The following is a 25,807-nucleotide window of genomic DNA, read 5'->3' as shown; positions in this document are numbered from 1 at the left end:
CTTTTATTAAATTAGGACCTCCAACATCTGGGTATCATCTTAGATGTGAGATTGGTGAACCTGTTACTTGGGACAAAGAGTACAGAAAAAAGGCATTGTGGGGTAAAGTGTGGGTAGATAATGAGTGTAGACTAACACTTGTTAAGATTTAGGTGCTTGGGACAAACCACATGGAAATGTCCAGCAGGCCAAGGAGTTAGGCAAGGTCTGTGCTAGGATGGATTTTGGAGTAGTTGAAAATATATTTATAGGTGAGGTTATTAAGGAGAATGTATTGAGTGAGTGAAATAGAACGTGGATAAAAATGAGATGATAATCAGGTGGAAGGGAAAGGAAGAGAAACCTGGGGAAGAATCTGAAATGAAAAAGCCCGAGAATTAGGAAGAGGCTGAAGATGGAATGGTATTGTGGTACAGAAACAGCCAAAGGAGGAGAAATTTTCAAACAAAGAAGTGTTTGATTGTGTTAAATTTTGTAGAGATCTCAAGAAAAATTAAACTCTAATCTATGGAACTGGTAAGAAGCAAGTAATTAGGAACTTTTATGAGAGAATTTTCACAGGACTCACAGAGGAAGAGGAAGCATATGTGGACTGAGAATTCTTTGGGAGGTGAGCGTGTGGAAGCACTGAGTGATAACTATTCTTACAAGGAGCATGGCATAAGAAGGGAGAGGGAGGGAGCTGGATTTTTAAAAATACGATGGAGGCGGCAAGGAGGAAATTTTTATGTATTACTTAGTATTTACAATGGTTTAATAATATATCATTTTAATATATAATAGTTCAATAATATTTATTTATTTATTTTTGAGACAGAGTCTTGCTCTGTCTTGCCCAGGCTGGAGTGTAGTGGCGCAATCTCTGCTCACGGCAGCCTCCGCCTCCCAGGTTCAAGTGATTCTCCTGTCTCAGCCTCCCGAGTAGCTGGGACTACAGGTGCCCACCACCACACCCAGCTAATTTTGTATTTTTAGTAGAGACAGGGTTTCACCACATTGGCCAGGCTGGTCTCGAACTCCTGACCTCAGGTGATCCACTTGCCTTGGCCTCCCAAAGTGCTGAGATTACGGGCATGATCCACTGCGCCTGGCTGAGTTTAATAATATATTATCGAGAAATTGCAAATAGAGTAGAAGGGCAAAAAGTAGGGGGTCCCATTTTATCCTGTAAAATATGAGGCAAAAATGACTAGGAGAGACCAACAAGAGGGTTGCTTTGTCCTTCCAAATTCTTATTCTCTATTTGCTGCAACAAAATAAAAAATAATACATACTGGGGCTTCTGTATGGAAGGTATCTACTCCCGCACTGTCCACATTGGTGGACATGTCAACGTCCTTTGTCCAATAAGACTTTTTCCAAAAACCACTACTTACTTGGATCTGTGATTCATCAAAATCGTCATACAGAAATAACCATATCAGTAGCATCCTATGGGAATGGATAATTGGAGGAAATGGGTGGGTCTTGGGATCACCAAACATCTACGAACTCATTTATCTTCATGATTAGAATGATCATCCAGTGATCATGTTAGAAAACACCGGGGTCATGCTGATAGAGGCATTGGGAGGAGGGAACTAGAATCTATAGGAGCAGAGGGGCATTGCCTTTGGGTGAAACTGAGGAAGATCCAGTGCACCCTTCTTGAGAAGAGGCCTCCAACTACTGCCCTTCTTACAGCACCATAAAAGACGGAGCCAAGTAAGATACCTCAAGTCTGTCCCAGCAAACAAAACAAACAAAAAAGGAGACATCTTATGGTCTGAATTTTGAATTGGGTAGTACCTGATTAATTGTCTTTGGCCTTCTTTCATGTACTTATTTTTTATCCCAATATTTTCTTCTACCTTGCTTCATCTGTTTCCAATTTTATGGTAAAAAGCCTTGCAATGTTCTCCTCCCCATGAATAAATGTTATGTAAATTTAATAAGAAACCATATTGAGCAGTAAGTCAAGCAAGATGGATGGAGAGGAGAACATGTGGAGCAACGTGGTGAAAATGAGATGGGAGTCAAGTTATAAAGGGCCTTAAATGCCTCGGCAAAGGGGTGAACGGTATTCTGAAGGCAACAGCATGTGACTGCAGGTTTTTGAAGAGTATGATATGATCCAGCATAGACTTTAAGGAAATTAATCTAGGGGCAGATGTGAAGAATCAATCGAAATGTTAAGCCACTTGGGACAGAAGACCAGTTAGAAGATTTGCCAAGAGCTGGAGAGAAGATGGTGAGGCCTGAACTCCATCAGTGACTGGGCTTCTGCCAGTCCTCAGGATGCCTTTCTGCAAAGTAGAAAAACGTGTTCCTTGACATGGCTTGGCATGGCTTGGTCTCTTGGCGGGTGCCTTTGTACAGTGTACAACCTGAACCACCATATTTGATGACCCTGGGCAGTAAGAATGAAAAACAGAGTTGTGTGTTTGATTATATATAGTGCAGTGGAGGAGGAGGAATCCAAAACCTGAGAAATTACCTGGAAAGGACTGATGCCAAGTTGTGGCTCTGCATGATTCCTCTAAAGATATGTTTTTGTTGTAGGTAGAGGAAGAGAAGAATGTACAAATTCTGAAAGAACTACCTTGGAGACTAAACCACTCAGAACATTGACATTCTTATTTCTGACCCAGAAGCCTTTCTTTTCACTGAGTTATTAAATATTCTTTTTGATTAAAAGCATAGTCTTTTAAAATAAGGAAGAAGGGTTAGGCACAATTTTCATAAAAATATAAGGAACTTTACATTGCAAAGGTGAAATAAGTCAGACTTAGCTCCAAAATGATGGCTATTTATGAGAGAGAGAGAGAGAGATGAGACAGAGAGAGAGAGAACATGCACATTACCTTTGGACCCGGTTCACCTTGCTGGCCCTTTGGTCCTCGGAGTCCCGGACCACCCTGGCAAACAGATGTTAAGTATTAGCTCAAAGACAAATTTCAAAACAGTGTATTTCATTCATTTTCCTTAATAGTATGAATTAACTTATTATTATTTTATGTAAAGGCTAACACACTATGTAATAGTATACATTCATCATGATCCTTAACTGGAAATTCACCACCCAGCCCCAGCGCTGCAGACGATTTCATGGTTTTGGAAAACTTTCTTTGCCAAATCCTTTTTAAATATTGAAAAATTGTAAGATTTTATTTACTTAGTGGTTATAGAAGACTACCATTACGAATGATCCAAAGAATACACTGTTAATCAAAATTAGATATGTTATAAAACATACATATATAACATATAAAACATAACTTTGAGATGATCCAATTAAATTGTAGAAAGCACATGAAAGTAGCAACAACCTAATTTTCTTTATTTACACAGCAAAAGGACAATTAGTTTCATCTTTCTGAAAGGTGTCATTCATATTTCCCTTCAAAACTTTTGCCATATTATCTAGACTATTATTTAATAGCAGTTTTCTTTATATAGATACATATCTACAAACATAATATGTGTATATATGTATATATACTCCCTGTATATATATGTTCATATGTGTCTAAACACATGTGTGTATTTACTGAATATCTTAATTGACTATTTCACTTATTTTAAAAGCAAATATAGCATTACAGTAAATGAAAAAGTATCACTTGCTAAAACTATAAGATAATCTTAGAAATCAATACACTATAAATAGTGCTATTAAATTCAGCTAGATTGGCTGGGCGCAGTGGCTCATGCCTGTAATCCCAGCACTTTGGGAGGCAGAGGCGGGCGGATCACGAGGTCAGGAGATTGCGACCATCCTGGCTAACACGGTGAAACCCCGTCTCTACTGAAAATACAAAAAAATTAGCCAGGCGTGGTGGCGGGCGCCTATAGTCCCAGCTACTCAGGAGGCTGAGGCAGGAGAATGGCGTGAACCCGGGAGGCAGAGCTTGCAGTGAACTGAGCGCGCCACTGCACTCCAGCCTGGGTGACAGAGCGAGACTCCCTCTCAAAAAAAAAAAAAAAAAAAAAAATTTAGCTAGATTCTGTTTCTATTGAAGTCTGTGAGCCAAGAGTTTGCTCTTTGATAAAAAGGGAGACGAATAAGTGTTAGGAGGAACATGTGGGCACTAGACGGAATTTATCTTTCACCTGAGCAGAAGGATTGAAAAATGATTGAAAACGGAATAACTTTCTCCCTGTGTGATTCCAATTTATATAATGCTATGTCCAGGATTACTGAAAGGGATTCTGTACACTATTAGCAGAACACTGTATCACTTAAGAAAACTCCGGGTCAGATGATCTTTAAAATTTCCTCAGCTTTTTAAAAACACATTTACGTGCACTCTTCCTTTTTATCAATTAGTTGCTCATCTTCCAGATTTTAAAAATACAATTACAAAATGTAATTTTATTTATGTGCATGTGTATCTATAGAAAATACTGCCTATAGTATTACTGTATTATTTGCTGTGTATGTTTTAAATATGTGATGTCACACTTTTTACATAGTTATGACTTCAACTTAATATGCTTTAGTGATTTTTTATTATAGCACACATAGATCTAACTCATTCTTAACTGTTGCATAGTTGTCTGAACCTTGGATATGTAAGAGTTTGTTTAGCCATTCTTCTATTATTGGAAATTTAAGTAGTTTTATTCCCACAATTTTCAGCCATTTAAATAATGCTTCAGGCTGGGCGCCCTGGCTCACACCTGTAATCCCAGCACTTTGGGAGGCCAAGGCGGGTGGATCACTTGAGGTTAGGAGTTCGAGACCAGCCTGGCCAACATGGTAAAACCCCATCTCTACTAAAAATACAAAAATTAGCTGAGCGTGGTGGCACAGGCCTGTAATCCCAGCTATTTGGGAGGTTGAGGCAGGAGAATCGCTTAAACCCAGGAGGCAGAGGCTGCAGTGAGCCGAGATCATGCCACTGCACCCCAGCCTAAGGAACAGAGTAAGACTCCGTCTCAAAAAATTAAAAATTAAAACAAATTTCTAAAACTCTTCAATTAACATCCTTACATATCCCTTAAGTAAAACTGTTACTATTTCTCAGAAGAAGATACCAAGAGTAGAATCGTAAGTGAAAGTTGATAAATTTGCAGCTATATTATCAAATTGTACTAACTGTGCCAGTTTATAGATCTGCCAATAGTTTAAGAGGGTCCCTGTTTCCTTAAATCTTAATCAACCCTGAATATTACCAAAGTTTACATTTTTATCAAGCTGATTGCTAAAAAAAACCTTATTCTTGTTCTAATTTGCATTTCCCTGAAAACTATTATGATTATGTATCTTTTCGTAAGTTTATCTATTTGCATTTATTCTCACTGTGACTGTCTATTTATACACTTTACTCAGTTTTCTATTGGGTTACATGTCTCTTTCTCTTTAATGAGTAGAAATTCTTCATATGAAGTCATAAATTGCTTGGTGATGGAAATGCATTCTGAGAAATGTGTTGTTAGGCAATTTCGTCGTTGTGTGAACATCATGGAGTGTACTTACACAAACTTAGATGTTATATATACTTTTGTTTGTAGATATTTTCTACATGGAAAACCAAATGTCCCAGCACCATCACTGAATATCAATCATTTCTCTACTTGATCTGCAATGCCAATATCAAGTGCCATATATCAGATTTCCATACATGCTTCATTATAGTTTTCCCCCCAGTGTGTCAGACACTATGGCTGGCTACCTAAGAGCCTTTTCTGACCCCCTTCTCCCTTTTATCCCTACGATGAAGGCCAAAAAAGACAGATACTTGTTTTCTCAGCTTTTCTTAGCAACCAGAAATCATTGTGTTAAGCAGTTTTGGCCAATTTGATCAAGAAGCAGCAAACCTAAGAAAAACAACATGGAAAGCTCGAGCAAGCACAAGTCCTTGATGAAGTTGTCTAGCAGCCTCATTTGCCTTCTTCAGACCATCTGCCTCTAAACCTTTTATTGCGCAAACAATAAATGTCTTATTGTCCTCATAGTTTATGCTACTGTGTTAGCTAAATTTTCTGTTTCTCGCAACCTAGTCTATTCCAGTTAATATACCCAGTCTGTCACAACTTTTTAATTTTGTTTGTGCATCTTAAATGATTTGTTTTCAACTGAAGATTTTATTCAAATATATATTCAAATATATCTTCAACTGAAGATTTTATTACAATAATAATAATCAAGACTGTTTATCTCACAGATATTCATGTCAAAGGCACCATGTCTAAAAGCCAGGGGCCATTTTATACTTCTAACTTACTTTCCACCTCATCCTTAACCCTTGTCACTGGGCATATGACAAGAATCCAACAGATACTTGTGGATGAAAACACTCATTTTTTCAATGAGAGGGTTAGCTTTTGCAAAGAGAATATGATTTTTCTATCCAGGCCTTCCTATAGATCCTTTAGTTTTATTGATACATTATACTACTTATACTACTGTGTAAATTCATGAATGAGAAAACAATCAAAGTATGTTCAATCATCAAACAGAATTTATTACATATTGCTCAAGATACTATTTCTTAGTTTATTATGCTTTATTTAGAATACAAAATTTCCTTATTTGAAATTTTTGAAATATAAAATTTCAATTGCTTTTTTCTCATTTTACATCTTTTTTCCCCCTCCAAATCAAAGCTCAACCCTTCCCTTTCACATCTTTGCTGCTTCTCTCCATTAGAAAGTTTGCTGTTTAGGTCACAGATAAATATTTTATGACTTGTTCCAGCATATTACAGATGAAAAAACTTGAAAACCCTTCCACTATAAACATGTATTAACGCCGGCTAAAACACTATTGTAATTAAGAACTCTACTCTTAAGTACCAAGAAGAAAGAAACAATAAAAAACTATAGTATACATGTGAACTGAAACTGCCTTCAGGAAGGATGGGAAAGATGGCTGAGGCTTGCCGGAAAGTTTATGTTTTAGAGCTCACACAAGCAATAATAATAATCAAGACATCTAATTTGCAATGTTAAAAACAGTATTAAAATACTGGGTAGTAAGAGCACATAAATTATTAAGAGGACAATCTAAGATAAAAGAATTCCAACTCATCATACTGGCAAAGAAGGAAAGAAATAGTGATTATTTTAAACTTTGTTAAGCTAAGTATATCTGGTAAAAACTTCTGGGTTTAACTATTAATAGAAAAGCTACAGAGTATACTTTCCAAACTAGTGGAGGGGAAAAAAGGAATACAAAAAAAGCAAAGTTAAAGACAAAAATAAATACAATCTCAAGCAAGAAATATATATGTAATACAAATAAAAAAGCAAAAATTAAGAAATTAAGAAAAACCAAGAAAGTAAAATTGAAGTTGTGGATGTAAATCAGAATAGGTCAGTTATCACAACCAACAGAATGGACTAAACTATGAAAGAAAGATTGTAAAACTGGATTAAAAGCAAAATCTTGGCATATGCTATTTAAAGAGAAATATCTAAAATATAAATATAAAGACATTGAAATGTCACAAATAAAACATGAAGAAAATATATATGTTACAAATTAATATTTGTTAAGATTTGCCCATATATTTGCTATTTCTTTGGTCATAATTTCTCCTGGTATCATTTTTCTTTATTTTAAATTATGTCCTAGGCATTTTCCTTAATGAGAGAATATTGGTGGTAAATTATTAGTTTTTGTTCATCTGAAATATTTTTATTTCTGACATCTGAAATGTTTTTAAAAGATAGTTTTCAGCCAGGTGCGGTGGCTCACGCCACTAATCCTAGCACTTTGGGAGGCCAAGGCAGGCAGATCACCTGAGGTCAGGAGTTCGAGACCAGCCTGACAAACATGGAGAAACCCCCTCTCTACTAAAAATACAAAAAATTAGCCTGGTGTGGTGGTGCATGCCTGTAATCCCAGCTACTCGGGAGGCTGAGGCAGAAGAATCGCTTGAACCTGGGAGGCGGAGGTTGCAGTGAGCTGAGATTGCGCCATTGCACTCCAGCCTGGGCAACAAGAGCAAAACTCCGTCTCACAAAAAAAAAAAAAAAAAAAAAAAGATAGTTTTAACAGTTGTACAGAGATTGCTAATTGTCCTCACATTCATTTCCACTGCTTCTTAGTAATAATACAATCCTCTGAGTTTTAACTAAACACATAACCACCCAACTAGGGACTTGATTTCTTGGAATCCTATGCAAGTAGGTATGACCTTATGACTAAGTGCTGGCTAACGGAATATGAGAGAAAGGGTGCTGCATATACCCTGGGTGTTGTTCTTGAAGGAAAACCAAATGCTATCCTCAACCATTTTCTCCCTTTCCAACTGGCTGGAGTGAGAACATGCAAGTTAGACAAATTAGAAAATTAAAAAATGGGGGTGGAGCCAAGATGGCCGAATAGGAACAGCTCCAGTCTACAGCTCCCAGCCTGAGCGACACAGAAGATGGGTGATTTCTGCATTTCCGTTTGAGGTACCAGGTTCATCTCACTAGGGAGTGCCAAACGGTGGGTGCAGGACAGTTGGTGAAGCACACTGTGCATGAGCCGAAGCAGGGCAAGGCATTGCCTCACCCGGGAAGCGCAAGGGGTCAGGGAGTTCCCTTTCCTAGTCAAAGAAAGGGGTAACAGACAGCACCTGGAAAATCGGGTCAGTCCCACCCTAATACTGCGCTTTTCCAATGGGCTTGGAAAACGGCACACCAGGAGATTGTGTCCCGCACCTGGCTCGGAGGGTCCTATGCCCACGGAGTCTCGCTGATTGCTAGCACAGCAGTCTGAGATCAAACTGCGAGGTGGCAGCGAGGCTGGGGGAGGGGAGCCCGCCATTGCCCAGGCTTGCTTAGGTAAACAAAGCAGCCAGGAAGCTCAAACTGGGTGGAGCCCACCACAGCTCAAGGAGGCCTGCCTGCCTCTGTAGGCTCCACCTCTGGGGGCAGGGCACAGACAAACAAAAATTCAGCAGGAACCTCTGCAGACTTAAATGTCCCTGTCTGACTGACAGCTTTGAAGAGAGTAGTGGTTCTCCCAGCTTGCAGGTGGAGATCTGAGAACGGACAGACTGCCTCCTCAAGTGGGTCCCTGACCCCTGAGCAGCCTAACTGGGAGGCACCCCCCAGTAGGGACAGACTGACACCTCACTCGGCCAGGTACTCCTCTGAGACGAAACTTCCAGAGGAACTATCAGACAGCTGAATCTGTGGTCTCACGAAAATCCGCTGCCCTGCAGCCACCGCTGCTGACACCCAGCCAAACAGGGTCTGGAGTGGACCTCTAGCAAACTCCAACAGACCTGCAGCTGAGGGTCCTGTCTGGTAGAAGGAAAACTAACAAACAGAAAGGACATCCACACCAAAAACCCGTCTGTACATCACCATCATCAAAGACCAAAAGTAGATAAAACCACAAAGATGGGGAAAAAACAGAGCAGAAAAACTGGAAACTCTAAAAAGCAGAGCACCTCTCCTCCTCCAAAGGAATGCAGTTCCTCACCAGCAACGGAACAAAGCTGGACGGAGAATGACTTTGACGAGCTGAGAGAAGAAGGCTTCAGACAATCAAACTACTCTGAGCTACGGGAGGAAATTCAAAACAATAGCAAAGAAGTTAAAAACTTTGAAACAAAATTAGATGAATGGATAACTAGAATAACCAATGGAGAGAAGGGCTTAAAGGAGCTGATGGAGCTGAAAGCCAAGTTTCGAGAACTACGCGAAGATTGCAGAAGCATTGGTAGCTGATGCGATCAACTGGAAGAAAGGGTATCAGTGATGGAAGATGAAATGAATGAAATGAAACGAGAAGGGGAGTTTAGAGAAAAAAGAATAAAAAGAAACGAACAAAGCCTCCAAGAAATTTAGGACTATGTGAAAAGACCAAACCTACGTCTGATTGGTGTACCTGAAAATGACGGGGAGAATGGAACCAAGTTGGAAAACACTCTGCGAGATATTATCCAGGAGAACTTCCCCAATCTAGCAAGGCAGGCCAACATTCAGATTCAGGAAATACAGAGAACGCCACAAAGATACTCCTCAAGAAGTGCAACTCCAAGACACATAATTGTCAGATTCACCAAAGTTGAAATGAAGGAAAAAACGTTAAGGGCAGCCAGAGAGAAAGGTCGGGTTACCCACAAAGGGAAGCCCATCAGACTAACAGCTGATCTCTCGGCAGAAACTCTACAAGCCAGAGGAGAGTGGGGGCTGATATTCAACATTCTTAAAGAAAAGAATTTTCAACCCAGAATTTCATATCCAGCCAAACTAAGCTTCATAAGTGAAGGAGAAATAAAATACCTTACAGACAAGCAAATGCAGAGTGATTTTGTCACCACCAGGCCTGCCCTAAAAGAGCTCCTGAAGGAAGCACTAAACATGGAAAGGAATAACTGGTACCAGCCACTGCAAAAACATGCCAAATTGTAAAGACCATCGAGGTTAGGAAGAAACTGCATCAACCAATGAGCAAAATAACCAGCTAACATCATAATGACAGGATCAAATTCACACATAACAATATTAACTTTAAATGTAAATGGGCTAAATGCTCCAATTAAAAGACACAGACGGGAAAACTGGATAAGGAGTCAAGACCCATCAGTGTGCTGTATTCAGGAAACCCATCTCACGTGCAGAGACACACATAGACTCAAAATAAAGGGATGGAGGAAGATCTATCAAGCAAACGGAAAACAAAAAAAGGCAGGGGTTGCAATCCTAGTCTCTGATAAAATACACTTTAAACCAACAAAGATCAAAAGAGACAAAGAAGGCCATTACATACTGGTAAAGGGATGAATTCAACAAGAAGAGCTAACTATCCTAAATATATATGCACCCAACACAGGAGCACCCAGATTCATAAAGCAAGTCCTGAGTGACCTACAAACGGACTTAAACTCCCACACAATAATAATGGGAGATTTTAACACCCCACTGTCAACATTAGACAGATCAACGAGACAGAAAGTTAACAAGGATATCCAGGAATTGAACTCAGCTCTGCACAAAGTGGACCTAATAGACATCTACAGAACTCTCCACCCCAAATCAACAGAATATACATTTTTTTCAGCACCACACCACACCTATTCCAAAATTGACCACATAGTTGGAAGTAAAGCTCTCCTCAGCAAATGTAAAAGAATAGAAATTATAACAAACTGTCTCTCAGACCACAGTGCAATCAAACTAGAACTCAGGATTAAGAAACTCACTCAAAACCACTCAACTACATGGAAACTGAACAACCTGCTGCTGAATGACTATTGGGTACATAATGAAATGAAGGCAGAAATAAAGATGTTCTTTGAAACCAATGAGAACAAAGACACAACATACCAGAATCTCTGGGACACATTCAAAGCAGTGTGTAGAGGGAAATTTATAGCACTAAATGCCCACAAGAGAAGGCAGGAAAGATCCAAAATTGACACCCTAACATCACAATTAAAAGAACTAGAAAAGCAAGGGCAAACACATTCAAAAGCTAGCAGAAGGCTAGAAATAGCTAAAATCAGAGCAGAACTGAAGGAAATAGAGACACAAAAAACCCTTCAAAAAAATTAATGAATCCAGGAGCTGGTTTTTTGAAAAGATCAACAAAATTGATAGACCGCTAGCAAGACTAATAAAGAAGAAAAGAGAGAAGAATCAAATAGATGCAATAAAAAATGATAAAGGGGATATCACCACCGATCCCACAGAAATACAATCTACCATCAGAGAATACTACAAACACCTCTATGCAAATAAACTAGAAAATCTAGAAGAAACGGATAAATTCCTCGACAAATACACCCTCCCAAGACTAAACCAGGAAGAAGTTGAATCTCTGAATAGACCAATAACAGGCTCTGAAATTGTGGCAATAATCAATAGCTTACCAACCAAAAAGAGTCCAGGACCGATGGATTCACAGCCAAATTCTACCAGAGCTACAAGAAGGAACTGGTACCATTCCTTCTGAAACTATTCCAATCGATCAAAAAAGAGGGAATCCTCCCTAACACATTTTATAAAGCCAGCATCGTCCTGATACCAAAGCCTGGCAGAGACATAACCAAAAAAGAGAATTTCAGACCAATATCCTTGATGAACATTGATGCCAAAATCCTCAATAAAATACTGGCAAACCGAATCCAGCAGCACATCAAAAAGCTTATACACCATGATCAAGTGGGCTTCATCCCTGGGATGCAAGGCTGGTTCAACATACGCAAATCAATAAATGTAATCCAGCATATAAACAGAATCAAAGACAAAAACCACGATTATCTCAATAGATGCAGAAAAGGCCTTTGACAAAATTCAACAACCTTCATGCTAAAAACGCTCAATAAATTAGGTATTGATGGGACGTATCTCAAAATAAGAGCTATCTATGACAAACCCACAGCCAATATCATACTGAATGGGCAAAAACTGGAAGCATTCCCTTTGAAAACTGGCACAAGACAGGGATGCCCTCTCTCACCACTCCTATTCAACATAGTGCTAGAAGTTCTGGCCAGGGCAATCAGGCAGGAGAAGGAAATAAAGGGTATTCAGTTAGGAAAAGAGGAAGTCAAATTGTCCCTGTTTGCAGATGACATGATTGTATATCTAGAAAACCCCATTGTCTCAGCCCAAAATCTCCTTAAGCTGATTAGCAACTTCAGCAAAGTCTCAGGATACAAAATTAATGTACAAAAATCACAAGCATTCTTGCACACCAATCACAGACAAACAGAGAGCCAAACCATGCGTGAACTCCCATTCACAATTGCTTCAAAGAGAATCAAATACCTAGGAATCCAACTTACAAGGGATGTGAAGGACCTCTTCAAGGAGAACTACAAACCACTGCTCAATGAAATAAAAGAGGATACAAACAAATGGAAGAACATTCCATGCTCATGGGTTGGAAGAATCAATATCGTGAAAATGGCCATACTGCCCAAGGTAATTTATAGATTCAATGCCATCCCCATCAAGCTACCAATGACTTTCTTCACAGAATTGGAAAAAACTACTTTAAAGTTCATATGGAACCAAAAAAGAGCCCGCATCGCCAAGTCAATCCTAAGCCAAAAGAACAAAGCTGGAGGCATCATGCTACCTGACTTCAAACTATACTACAAAGCTACAGTAACCAAAACAGCATGGCACTGGTACCACAACAGAGACACAGATCAATGGAACAGAACAGAGCCCTCAGAAATAATGCCGCATATCTACAACTATCTGATCTTTGACAAACCTGACAAAAACAAGCAATGGGGAAAGGATTCCCTATTTAATAAATGGTGCTGGGAAAACTGGCTAGCCATATGTAGAAAGCTGAAACTGGATCCCTTCCTTACACCTTATACAAAAATTAATTCAAGATGGATTAAGGACTTACATGTTAGACCTAAAACCATAAAAACCCTTGAAGAAAACCTAGGCAATACCATTCAGGACATAGGCGTGGGCAAGGACTTCATGTCTAAAACACCAAAAGCAATGGTAACAAAAGCCAAAATTGACAAATGGGATCTAATTAAACTAAAGAGCTTCTGCACAGCAAAAGAAACCACCATCAGAGTGAACAGGCAACCTACAGAATGGGAGAAAATTTTTGCAACCTACTCATCTGACAAAGGGCTAATATCCAGAATCTACAATGAACTCAAACAAATTTACAAGAAAAAAACAAACAACCCCATCAAAAAGTGGGCAAAGGACATGAACAGACACTTCTCAAAAGAAGACATTTATGCAGCCAAAAAACACATGAAGAAATGCTCATCATCACTGGCCATCAGAGAAATGCAAATCAAAACCACAGTGAGATACCATCTCACACCAGTTAGAATGGCCATCATTTAAAAAGTCAGGAAACAACAGGTGCTGGAGAGGATGTGGAGAAATAGGAACACTTTTACACTGTTGGTGGGACTGTAAACTAGTTCAACCATTCTGGAAGTCAGTGTGGCGATTCCTCAGGGATCTAGAGCTAGAAATACCATTTGACCCAGCCATCCCTTACTGGGTATATACCCAAAGGACTATAAATCATGCTGCTATAAAGACACATGCAAACGTATGTTTATTGTGGCACTATTCACAATAGCAAAGAGTTGGAACCAACCCAAATGTCCAACAACAATAGACTGGATTAAGAAAATGTGGCACATACACACCATGGAATACTATGCAGCCATAAAAAATGATGAGTTCATGTCCTTTGTAGGGACATGGATGAAACTGGAAAACATCATTCTCAGTAAACTATCGCAAGGACAAAAAAACAAACACCACATGTTCTCACTCATAGGTGAGAATTGAACAATGAGAACTCATGGACACAGGAAGCGGAACATCACAATCTGGGGACTATTGTGGGGGGGGGAGGGGGGAGGGACAGCATTAGGAGATATACCTAATGGGGGCAGCAAAACAACATGGCACATGGATACATATGTAACAAACCTGCACATTGTGCACATGTACCCTAAAACCTAAAATATAATAATAATTTAAAAAATTAAAAATTAAAAAATTAAAAAAATTAAAAAATTAGACAAAATCCAAAACACAAATATTGAAACTATATTAATATTAGACAAATCAGACTTGAAGTAAAAAGCATTACTGAAGTTAAATTGTTTCATTCACAATGATTCACATAACAAGCCAATAGGAAGACAACAGTTCTAATATTTTGAACATTTTAACATAATCTCAGGATATATAAAAAATTAAAATTAAGCAGGGTTAAGAAGTTCTTTGAAACTAATGAGAACAAAGGTAAAACATACCAGAATCTCTGGGACACAGCTAACGCAGTGTTGAGAGAAATTCACAGCACTAAACATGCACATCAAAAAGTTAGAAGGATCTCAAATTAACAACCTAATATCGCAACTGAGAGAATGAGAGAAGCAAGAGCAAACCAACCCCCAAACTAGCAGAAGACAATAAATAACCAAGATCAGGGCTGAACTGAAGGAAATCAAAACATGAAAAACAGTCAAAAGACAACAAATCCAGTAGTTAGTTTTTTGAAAAAATTAATAAGATAGATAAGCCACCAGCTAGACTAATAAAGCAGAAAAGAAAGAAAATTCAAATAAATACAATTACAAATGACAAAGAGGATGTTACACTGACCCCACAGAAATAAAAGTAACCACTAGGAACTACTACAAATACCTCTATGCACACATACTAGAAAACCTAGAAGAGATGGATAAATTCCTGGACACATACACCCTCCCAAGACTAATCCAGAAAGAAATTGATTCCCTGAACAGACCAATAACAAGGTCTGAAATTTAATCCATAATAAATAGTCTAGCAACTAAAAAAAGCCCAGGTGGATTCACAGTCAAATTCTACCAGATGTACAAAAAAGAGCTGGTAACATTCCTTTCGAAACTATTCCAAAAAATTGAGGAGGAATAATTCCTCTTCAACTTATTCTATGAGGTCAGCGTCATCCTGATAGCAAAACCTGAAAGAGACACCATGACAGAAAAGAAAACTTCCGGCTAATATCCTTGATGAACATCAATTCAAAATTCCTCAACGAAATACTTGCAAACTGAGTCCAGCAGCACACCAAAAAGCTAATCCACCACAGTCAAGTAGGCTTCATCCCTGGGATGCTAGGTTGGCTCAACATATGCAAATCAATAAATGTGATTCATCACATAAACAGAATCAAAGACAAAAACCATGCAATTATCTCAATAGATGCAAAAAAGGCTTTTGATAAAATTCAACATCCCTTCATGTTAAAAACTTTCAATAAAATAGGTATTGAAGGAACATACCTTAAAATAATAAGAGCCATATATGACAAACCTGCAGCCAACATCATACTGAATGGGCAAAAGCTGGAAGCATTTCCTATTGAAAACCAGCACAAGACAAGGCTGTTCTCTCTCACCACTCCTATTTAACATAGTACTGGAAGTCCTGGCCAGTGCAATCAGGCAAGAGAAAGAAATAAAGGCATCCAAATAGGAAGACAGGGAGTCAAACTATCCCTGTTTGCAGATGACATGCTTCTATATCTAGAAAACCCCATTGTCTTAGCCCAAAAGCTCCTTCAGCTAATAAACAACTTTGGCAAAGTTTCAGGATATAAAATTAATGCACAAAGATCACTAACATCCCTATACAACAACAGCAGCCACACTAAGAGCCAAATCAAGAATGCAATCCCACCCACAATTGCCATAAAAAGCATAAAATACCTAGGAATACAGCTAACTAGGAAGCTGAAAGATCTCTACAATGAGAGTTACAACACTGCTCAAAGAAATCAGAGATGACATAAACAAATGGAAAAACATTTCATGCTCTTGGATAGGAAGTATCAATATTGTTAAAATGGTCATACTCCCCAAAGCAATTTACAGAGTTAATGCTGCTCCTATCAAACTACCAATAACATTCTTTACAGAACTAGAAAAAAACTATTTTGAAATTCATATGGAACCACAAAAGAGCCTGGATAGTCAAGGCAATCCTAAGCAAAAAGAACAAAGCTGGAGCATCATGTTATGCAACTTCAAACTATACTATAGGGCTATGGTAACCAAAACAGTATGGTACTGGTACAAAAACAGATGCATAGACCAGTGGAATAGAATACAGAACTCAGAAATAAGACCACACACCTATGACCATCTGATCTTCAACAGAGCTGACAAAAACAAGCAATGGGGAAAGGATTCCCTATTCAATAAATGGTACTGGGATAACCGGCTAGCCATATGCAGAAGACTGAAACTGGACTCCTTCCTTACACCATATACAAAGAGTAACTCAAGATGGACTGAAGACTTAAATGTAAAACCCACAACTATAAAAACCCTGGAAGACAACCTAGGCAATATCATTCAGGACACAGGCACGAGCAAAGATTTCATGATGAAAAAGACACCAAAAGCAATCATGACAAAAGCAAAAATTTACAAATGGGCTCTAATTATACTAACGTGCTTCTGCACAGCAAAAGCAACTATCAACAGAGTAAACAGACAACCTACAGAATGGAAGAAAATTTTTGCAAACTATGCATCTGACAAAGGTCTAATATCCAGCCTCTATTAGGAACTTAAACAAATTTACAAGAAAAGAACCCAAATGACCCCATTAAAAAGAGCAAAGGAGATAACAGACACTTTTCAAAAGAAGGATATAAACAGACACTTTTCAAAAGAAGACATACAAGTGGCCAAAAAGCATATGAAAAAAGCTCAGTATCACTGATCATGAGACAAATGAAAATCAAAACCACAATGAAATACCATCTCACAGCAGTCAGAATGCCTATTATTAAAACGTAAAAAAATAACTGATGCTGGCAAGGTTGTGGAGAAAAGGGAACACATACACTGTTGGTGGGAGTGTAAATTAGTTCAACCATTGTGAAAAGCAGTGTGGTGATTCCTCAAAGAGCTACAAACAGAACAACCATTCAACCCAGCAATCCTATTACTGCATATATACCCAAAGGAATATAAACCATTCTATCATAAAGACATATACACATGAATGTTCATTGTAGCACTATTCACAATAGCAAAGACATGGAATCAACCTAAATGCCCATCAGTGACAGATTGGATAAAGAAAATGTGGTACATATACATCATGGAATACTATGCAGCTATAAAAAAGATCAAGATCATGTCTTTTGTGGGAACACGGATGGAGCAGGAGGCCATTATCCTTAGGAAACTAACACGGAAACAGAAAACCAAATACCACATGATTTCACTTATAAGTGGGAGCTAAATGATGATAACTCATGGACACAAGGAAGGGAACAACAGACACGGGGGCCTACTTGAGGGTGGAGGATGGAAGGAGAGAAAGGAGCAGAAAAATAGCTATTGAGTACTAGACTTGGTACTTGGGTGATGAAATAATCTGTACAACAAATCCTCGTGAAATGAGTTTACCTATCTATGTAACAAACCTTCGCATGTACCCCTGAACCTAAAGTAAAAGTTTAGAAAAAGAGAGAAAGTGGACAAAGCAGGTGTATGCAAATCTTACAGGTACAAGTAAAGGTCCTGGTTTGAAATATTCACACCGAAAATTAACCATAGTAGCTTTAAGGGAAGATTTTGAGTATAGACCAGTATGAGACATCGTATGGCACAGTGGTGAGAAGCATCATCTCTAGGAGTCATGGAGACTTGGATTTGAAGCCCAGCCCAGCTCCTCCAAGCTGTGTTCTTTAATCAAGTTACTTAACATCTCTGTGTCTCACTGTATTCCTACAATTAAGTGAGTAATAGCCATTTAGTACAGTAGACAACACATATTAGACACACAAGTGATAGCTATTAATATTATTAAAAAACATTTAAGGCTGAACTCAGCAAGACTTACTGGTGGGCCCGCTGGTCCCAGAGCTACTTCATTGGTTTCAGAACAGGAGCAGGAATGGGGAAGGTCTGGGCAAGACTCATCATCTCTCTGAAAAGAAACAAAAAAAGCACAACCATTAGCATGCCAGTTTATACAAATGGCTTTATTGGCTCAAAGAAAACAGTTTGATTTAAGATATTTTTAGACTTTCAAGTGCACATTAGAAAGGCAGAGAATATTCCCTCCTGATTACAAAATCTTTTCTGTAAAGAAAAATGAATGGGTACCTCCTAGTCACTGATAATCACTATTATCAATGGGTGTTGCTAAAACCAGCTTGGGAATCCAGGTGAGGAAAGACAATCAGAAGTGAGTGCAAAAAAAAAAAAAAAAATCTTGATTACTATTTAATTCTGTTGGTTGGAGTGATAGTACTCTGTGAACTAAAGGTCTTGAAAACTTTTTTATGCTATAATAATTTTTCTGTTTCAAAGGATAAAAGAAAACTTGCTGGAGAACTCAATCAAAACAACTATATCTGTATTAAAACAAACAAAGAAAAGCAAAATAAAATCAATGTTTAAACTCATCATCAATTCCCTATGACAATTTCCACAACTGCTCACATTCTGTTGTTGAAAGTAAGAAAAACATCACAGTGTAGATCTAAGGCTCTGGAACAGGAGAACATTTTTCTTCTCTCTTAGGGAATATTGTTGTCATGTGACATTACAATATAGATTATTAATGGAAGGCTGAAGATATCTGAATGAGTCACTGGAATGTAGAGGAAGACAGAGCACCTGCTAACAGCTATTGAACAATTTGTAAATATCCCATTTAGAGCAGCAGCCAAAATGAGCTCAGCACTGGGATAAGATACTATAGAACTTCATGGAGTTCATCAGTCCCTTTGGATAGAGAAAAAAATTAGTCATTATTTAAGACTTTGGGGGAAAATAAAATTAGAGCCAAATAGAGCACAGATGACAGTTAAGTTGCCAAACTGAAAATAATCTGAGTCTCTACAACATTCACAACAGAAACCCAAGAAAGGTTAAGCAAATGGCCTGTTACACGGTGTATATACTTTTCTCTAAATGTTGGACAACATTAAAAGGTATCAGTTCAACCCCACTGTGAGCACATCTGGCCTGAAATCTGGCCAGCTAGAGTGAAACGTAAACTTAAGTATCCTGAAGGATCCCAAAATAAGGCTAACAACAGGCCACCTGTAGCCAGAAACTCAGTGATGGTTTTGCCAGTGCTGCTGACTGTTACTGCACCGTGTCTTTTTACTATGGAATTTACGCCTCTTCAATGAGACAAGTAAAAAGAAAAGGAACGAGAAGGGTCCTTCCTAGAAAAAGTGGTGATCACATCTTTGCTTGATACAACAGAGGATTCTGAGTGTTTCTCCTGCCAATTTCCCATCTACCTTTCCTTTAGCATAACATCAAGGTGTCCCTAATTTAATTTCTTCCAGAGTTTACCAGAAACTTATTTTGGTGAAGAAATAATAAATTGCGTCCTTCTTAAATACAGACTGCCATGAATTTGGTGCTTGCAATAGATGTTGTGAGGTGTTAAGTCTTATTTATATGGTTTGGCTTTTTGATATGGTAAGTCTTACTGATAGTTTGGCTGTGTCCCCACCCAAATCTCACCTTGATATAGTTCCCATCATCCCCATGTGTCACAGGTAGGACCCAGTGGAGTAACTTTTTCTTCAGTGCATAATGTAAGTCAGGTATGAATCATAGGGGCGGTTACCACCATGCTGTTCTTGTGATAGTGAGCACATTCTCATGAGATCTGATAGTTTTGTAAGGGGCTTTCCCCCTACCTTCGCTCTGCACTTCTCCTTGCTGCCACCTTGTGAAGAAGGAAGTGTTTGCTTCCCCTTCCACCATGTTTGTAAGTTTTCTGAGGCCTCCCCAGCCATACAAAACTGTGAGTCAACTAAACCTTCCTTTATAAATTACCCATTCTCGGGTATGTCTTTATTAGCAGCATGAGAACAGACTAATACAGTTATAAGGTCAAATCTCACAGACTTCACGAAGGGTTCACCATGCTCTGGAGAATCCCAGCTTTAATTATTAAGACATGACTACTGCCCAACCATGACAGGGTCGTCCGTGCCAGCTTACTTGTCCTAGGATCCTAAGATATAAATCTGTTTTTTTGTTTATATATATATGGGTATACACACATCCTATCAGTAAGAAATTATGCTTATATAGGAATAAAATAGAAATATCATTTTTTCTTCCAATTTATGTGTATTATATTTTATATGGGCTACTGAGTTGTTAGGACATAAATATTTACACCATCACTTGGTATAAATAACTTTTAAATGTTTAGTTTTCTAGTAGCATCACATACAGGTTATGTAGATTATGACTACAGTTCTAAAATTGTACACCAAGATGCCCGGGAGCACTATATTGAACTCACAGGGATCCTGTGAATGTTTTAAAAATTTAAGAGAAGCACAGCAATATTCAGCACCCACTGGATTTCCTGTGAATGACAAGCTCAAGGTAGTCTGCAGTTTCAACATTAGATTTTGCAACACTTTTTTTGGATGATGCCCTAATTTACAAATATAGCTGCTATGATGAAAGGAAAGTGCTATAAAAATAAGCAATGTAGAAAAAGAAGTGAGGATGGCAATGGCCAATATGATCCCAAGATATGAGAAATGCTGCAGGGCTCAGGTAAGCACACACATCTCAACAGTAAGCAATTGCGGTCATTTAAGAATAAAATATAAATATCACTTTTTTCTTTCAATGTATGTGCATTGTTATTTTATATGGCTACTGATTTGTTAGGACATAAATATTTAGCAAGATGTTTGGACCTATTATTTCACAAATGGAACTGCAAGGTGTTTCTTTTGGCTTAGGGGTGTAAGAAAAAAGTTGAGACACTAAGGGCTTCATGAGCCATGGAATCTGGGAACATCTGGACTATGTGTAAATGGCACCCTCTGAGTTGTGCAGTTCACACTGTATGTGATCCTGGGTCATACAGGAGAAATCTTGTTAATTTCAGACACGCTTCTTTATTAATCTCTTTCTAATTTTATCATCTCAATGAGTTGCCTATGATATGAATGTTGAGAAATAGCTTCTCATTTCCAGAAAATTAAATACAATAAAAAAATATCAATAGAAATGAAGGAAGAATACTTACCAGGCCTGGAAGTTCACAGCATTTGTCTGTATTGGCCCATGATGTGGAGCAAACAATATCAAACATCTGTAACTGGAACTATGATTTAAAAAGAAAATTGTCATTCAATAAAATATATATAAATAAATTATCTTTATAATGATTTTATGTTATGTATTATATAACAGAATACCAATACATTAATAATACATTACAGTAAGTAAATTAAAAAGTAACTTCAACAATGTCAAACTAATTTTTTTCCTCAAACACACAGTGATCTAAGATTTTGTCTACAATTATTCATCTACCATTTAAACCCTCTTATTTATCAAAACTTCCCCTCTCGTTTCTACCTAAAGAGTAAGCTTAGCTCCTCTGTTAAAGTCTTCCTTACAAAGCCCATCACAGCTGCTCCCAAATGACTCTGTAATCACACAACACTCCATATGCCTCCTCTACAGCACATCTCCCACTACACAATTATTTACATTGCCAAACTCATCTTTAGGTCACCTATCATAATGTGTGGCATATAAAAAGCACTCAGGAAGCCTTATTGAATTAATTCTCACTTCATTCCTTTGTACATACACTCAGTAACTTTTTCTTCAGTGCATTACGTAAGCCAGATACTATGTAGACTTTTAGGATACAAACATTTTTAAAAAAATCATAGTCCTGACCTAGAAGCACTTACAGGGAGTGAGAGGGGAACACATAAATACGGTACACAATGTGGCAAATGTCATGACAGCTTCACATTCAGTATTGTGAGAATGTAAGCTATGTGTATTTTTATTTAAGCCATTGATCATGCCATAAATATTTAGACAGGCTTGCTCCACTCATGTATGTTGGCGATAAGTCAATATACATGTTGAAATATACAGAAACATAATTATAACATCATTAAGGGCTAACACTAGCTTAATGACCCAATCATTTTTACTATATTTCTTCCTACATTATTTTCAAATATTAAGAGTGTGCTCTATTACTGATCTGGGAGAAGGATGAAATTGTTTTCATTTTAAATCTGTAATCTTGCTTTCAGCAAGTGGTGTTTTCAGCAAAGACTGGAAACTCTTGGTGCCTTCCTTATTTCCTCCCAAATACCCGTCCTTCGCCAAACATCTTCCAGAAAAATGATAATGCCCAAGTAGATAGCACTGTTGAAACACGTTATTAAAAATGCATATGCACTATCACAGAGTAACTTGTTCCGACAGTAAGCAGAATGACATCGGGCTTTCTGTCATTATACTCAAGTAACTATGCCTTATTGCAAACATTCATTCCAACCGATCAACAAAGTAACCCCTGAATGTTGAAAGCAAATCCATAAGTCAAAGCATCTTATTTTCATGATCCCATATACATCTATTGTAGCTGTTTGCAGAAATATGTGCATGGCTCACTGCTTTTTTTTTCTAGGTGATTTAAGGTTCCCCTCCACCATCCAAGAGTATGATAACTGAGACTGTCCAGGGCAATCAAACAAAAAAAAATTATGTCCAATAAAAAATTAAGTTTTTATTACGTTGGTACAAAAGTAATGTCAAAAACTGCAATTACTTTTGCACCACCTAATAAAATTAAGACATTTGGAAAAATACATTATAGCTTATTTTTATAAACAATTACAACAACACTAACAACAAATATTTCAAAGATCATAGGGATTCTGAGAGTATGGAGCTAGACTGCCTGGGTGTCATCTCTGACTCCTCCACTGACAGACTGAGTTACTTTGAACAAATTATTTAATGTCTTGGAGTCTTAGTTTTCTCATCTGTGAAGTGAGCATAATAATAGTACCTATTCATGTGGTTGTGAGGATTAAATGAGTTAGTATAGGGGAAATATTTAGAACAGTGCCTGGAACATAGTTGCTATAAATAATAAATATTAGCTTTCTCATAATTGATTTAAGGAGAAGGTGTACATATAATACAAAGGCCAAAAAAGTAGAATCAAAATTACAGTGACAGTATTGAGGACAGAAATATAATAGTAGTTTGTTTCCACAATAATAATATCTATGAAATGTTTTGATTCAGAAAAATCTTCGTAAATAACAACAACAATAGCAACAAACATTTGCAGAAATGAATGTTACTATGTGCCAGGCACTATCCTAAGCACTTTGCATATATCATTACATCTTCAGATTGCCGCTATGGGATATGATCATAGCAAAGTCCATTCTGTGGAATAGGACTGGGGAAGAAGAAGTTTAAATAACGTAACCACATGTTGAAGGTTTAGTTCTGTTTGAGATTTAAATGGCATGTCCCATTTTCTTGTGGTTTATTTTCCATTAAACTGATCTTTGATCTAACGTTTAAAATGCAGATAGCCCAATGTAATCTTACAATGCCATTTTGTCTTGGGACATTTATTAAATAGGTCCCATTATGACAGCATTGGATAGATTCAGCTAAGCCTGCAAATCATTTATCCATTAAGAAATTTTCCATTTCTGAGTAGAGCCCTCAGAGCAAAAACATTTTCATGAATGGAAAGACTTACTTAAAGCAAAGGCCTTTCACAAGCCCCGTATACATCAGGATTTCTTGAAGTTTTTCAAATAAACATCTACCACCTAACCACCTATAACAGTCTAATGTCTACATACAAACCTTTCACTGGACTTCTGCCTTATGAAGTTATTGGGACTCTTAGGAGCTCAATTTATTTATTCCAGGGGTTGAATGCTAACTAAGTGCTGAATGAAGCTGATATTATAATTTCAGGAATGTTACGTGGGCTGACTGTTCTTTTGCAAGTTGGATGATGTCAGCAGCTTTTTCTGAGTACAACAAATTTATTCATAATTGTTTGCACTTGTAATAGTTTAGATTCCTCAGCCTTTATTTAGGGACTTTTTTTTTTTTTCCAAGGCACATTTCAGGGGATTGATTAAAACAGAAAAAAAGCCTCTGGCTTTTATTCCAAAAGCAACGACATACATATTTATGCAAATTATACAGGAGACAGTACAAGATGGTATGTCAAAAGATCTCATATTTGAGTACCTTAAAATGCAAGATAGTGTGGCTCAAAATAAATAATACTTTAGATAACTAATGCAAGAAGCAGCCCTTTTTTACTTTCGTAACTTTTTTGTAACCAACTGAAAATTATAAAAGATACATCTTTGCAAAAAAAAAAAGAGGAAGAGACACAAAACCTCCCACTTTCACTTTTCATAATCTTTTTCAAGGGAACACTTAGCCAATTACAAATGCTCATTTTTCATTGTTAGACATTTTTGTCTGGTATAGCACAAAAGGCAAGTCACTTGGGGTCAAATGTTAGCATGAAAATAAGATTAAAAAATTTCGTAGCAGTTGAGTCATTTTGATCTGTGAATGGGAATTAAAATGTACCTCTGGCTCCATTTTCCACTCAGTGCCAAATTTTATTCTCTGATTTTTTTTTCTAACATACTATAACTAATTTATAATTTGAAGTAAAGTTGTACTCAAATTTATATAAATATTTAGAGAGCTTTACACTGCACAAGAATACTGGTGAAACAGTACAGAGGAACTAAACCATTTTCTGTTTGTAATTTGATGTCTAACCTTTATTGACACCATCAAAAAACTAAGATTGTGCATTTACCACTTTTCAACTATTGAACTGATCGTTTTTAACTTGTTTTCAATCAATTTATTGAATTTAAGGGAAACCATGAAGGCACTGATTAAATTAGAAAATAAAATTCATAGCTATTGCACTTGTTGGTATTAATTAGAATTTTAAGGTATAGACACACTTGGTGGGTAGTTTTGATTACTTTGCTCTCAAGCTTGTAATTCAAATAATGGTAAATCTTTGAACCTGTCAATGAACAGATAGGACATATAGTCTCTGGTACAAATCAAACTCCCTTCTCTGCCTTTATTCTATAATTATCAGAGTCTGTCCTAATGGAAGAAGCACTGGAATGAAAGGCAGATGATCTTATAGAAGTTGGATACAGTCTCTTATTTCACTACTCTCACTTTTTGAAAGGGGACCTGACCCTAGCTTCTTAAAGTCTCAGTTTCTCTATCTACAGAGTAGGGAAGATGCAAGTATCTCTTTCAAGGATTATTACAGGATTAAATGAAATAATCCCAGGAAAATACACACTGCCTAGCTCCTAGCAGAGATGTAACAACTATTAGCTATCATTATAATTTTAAAAGCTTAAAGTAGATAATTCACGTGAAAATATACTATATTTTTTAGCAATTTAACAACACTTGTTTTCAAACAAGTGTTTGTAGAACCATCAACTAGTCTACTATTGATTTATATATAAAAGCTGTAACTCAGTGGCTAAAATGATAGG

The 25,807-nt window shown here is 37.4% G+C and overlaps 1 protein-coding gene across 5 annotated transcripts in view; it reads right to left on the bottom strand.

Moving 5' to 3' along the window:
- The window catches only part of COL14A1 (collagen type XIV alpha 1 chain), a 309,275-nt gene that overhangs the window by 55,778 nt on the left and 227,690 nt on the right, over positions 1-25,807 (bottom strand). For all 5 annotated transcript variants that reach the window (XM_055287135.2, XM_055287134.2, XM_063643521.1 and 2 more), the window contains 3 exons: positions 21,481-21,558; positions 18,295-18,381; positions 2,844-2,897 (listed from right to left, as the gene is read on the bottom strand). In XM_055287135.2, coding sequence (XP_055143110.1) covers positions 2,844-2,897; positions 18,295-18,381; positions 21,481-21,558 — 219 coding nt within the window. The remainder of the gene's footprint in view (positions 1-2,843; positions 2,898-18,294; positions 18,382-21,480; positions 21,559-25,807) is intronic.

The sequence above is a fragment of the Symphalangus syndactylus genome, chromosome 7 (genome assembly GCF_028878055.3).
Source record: "Symphalangus syndactylus isolate Jambi chromosome 7, NHGRI_mSymSyn1-v2.1_pri, whole genome shotgun sequence".
Lineage (NCBI taxonomy): Eukaryota > Metazoa > Chordata > Mammalia > Primates > Hylobatidae > Symphalangus > Symphalangus syndactylus.
Note: the sequence above shows the minus strand (reverse complement) of the source record. Positions and strands in the feature narration are given on the sequence as shown.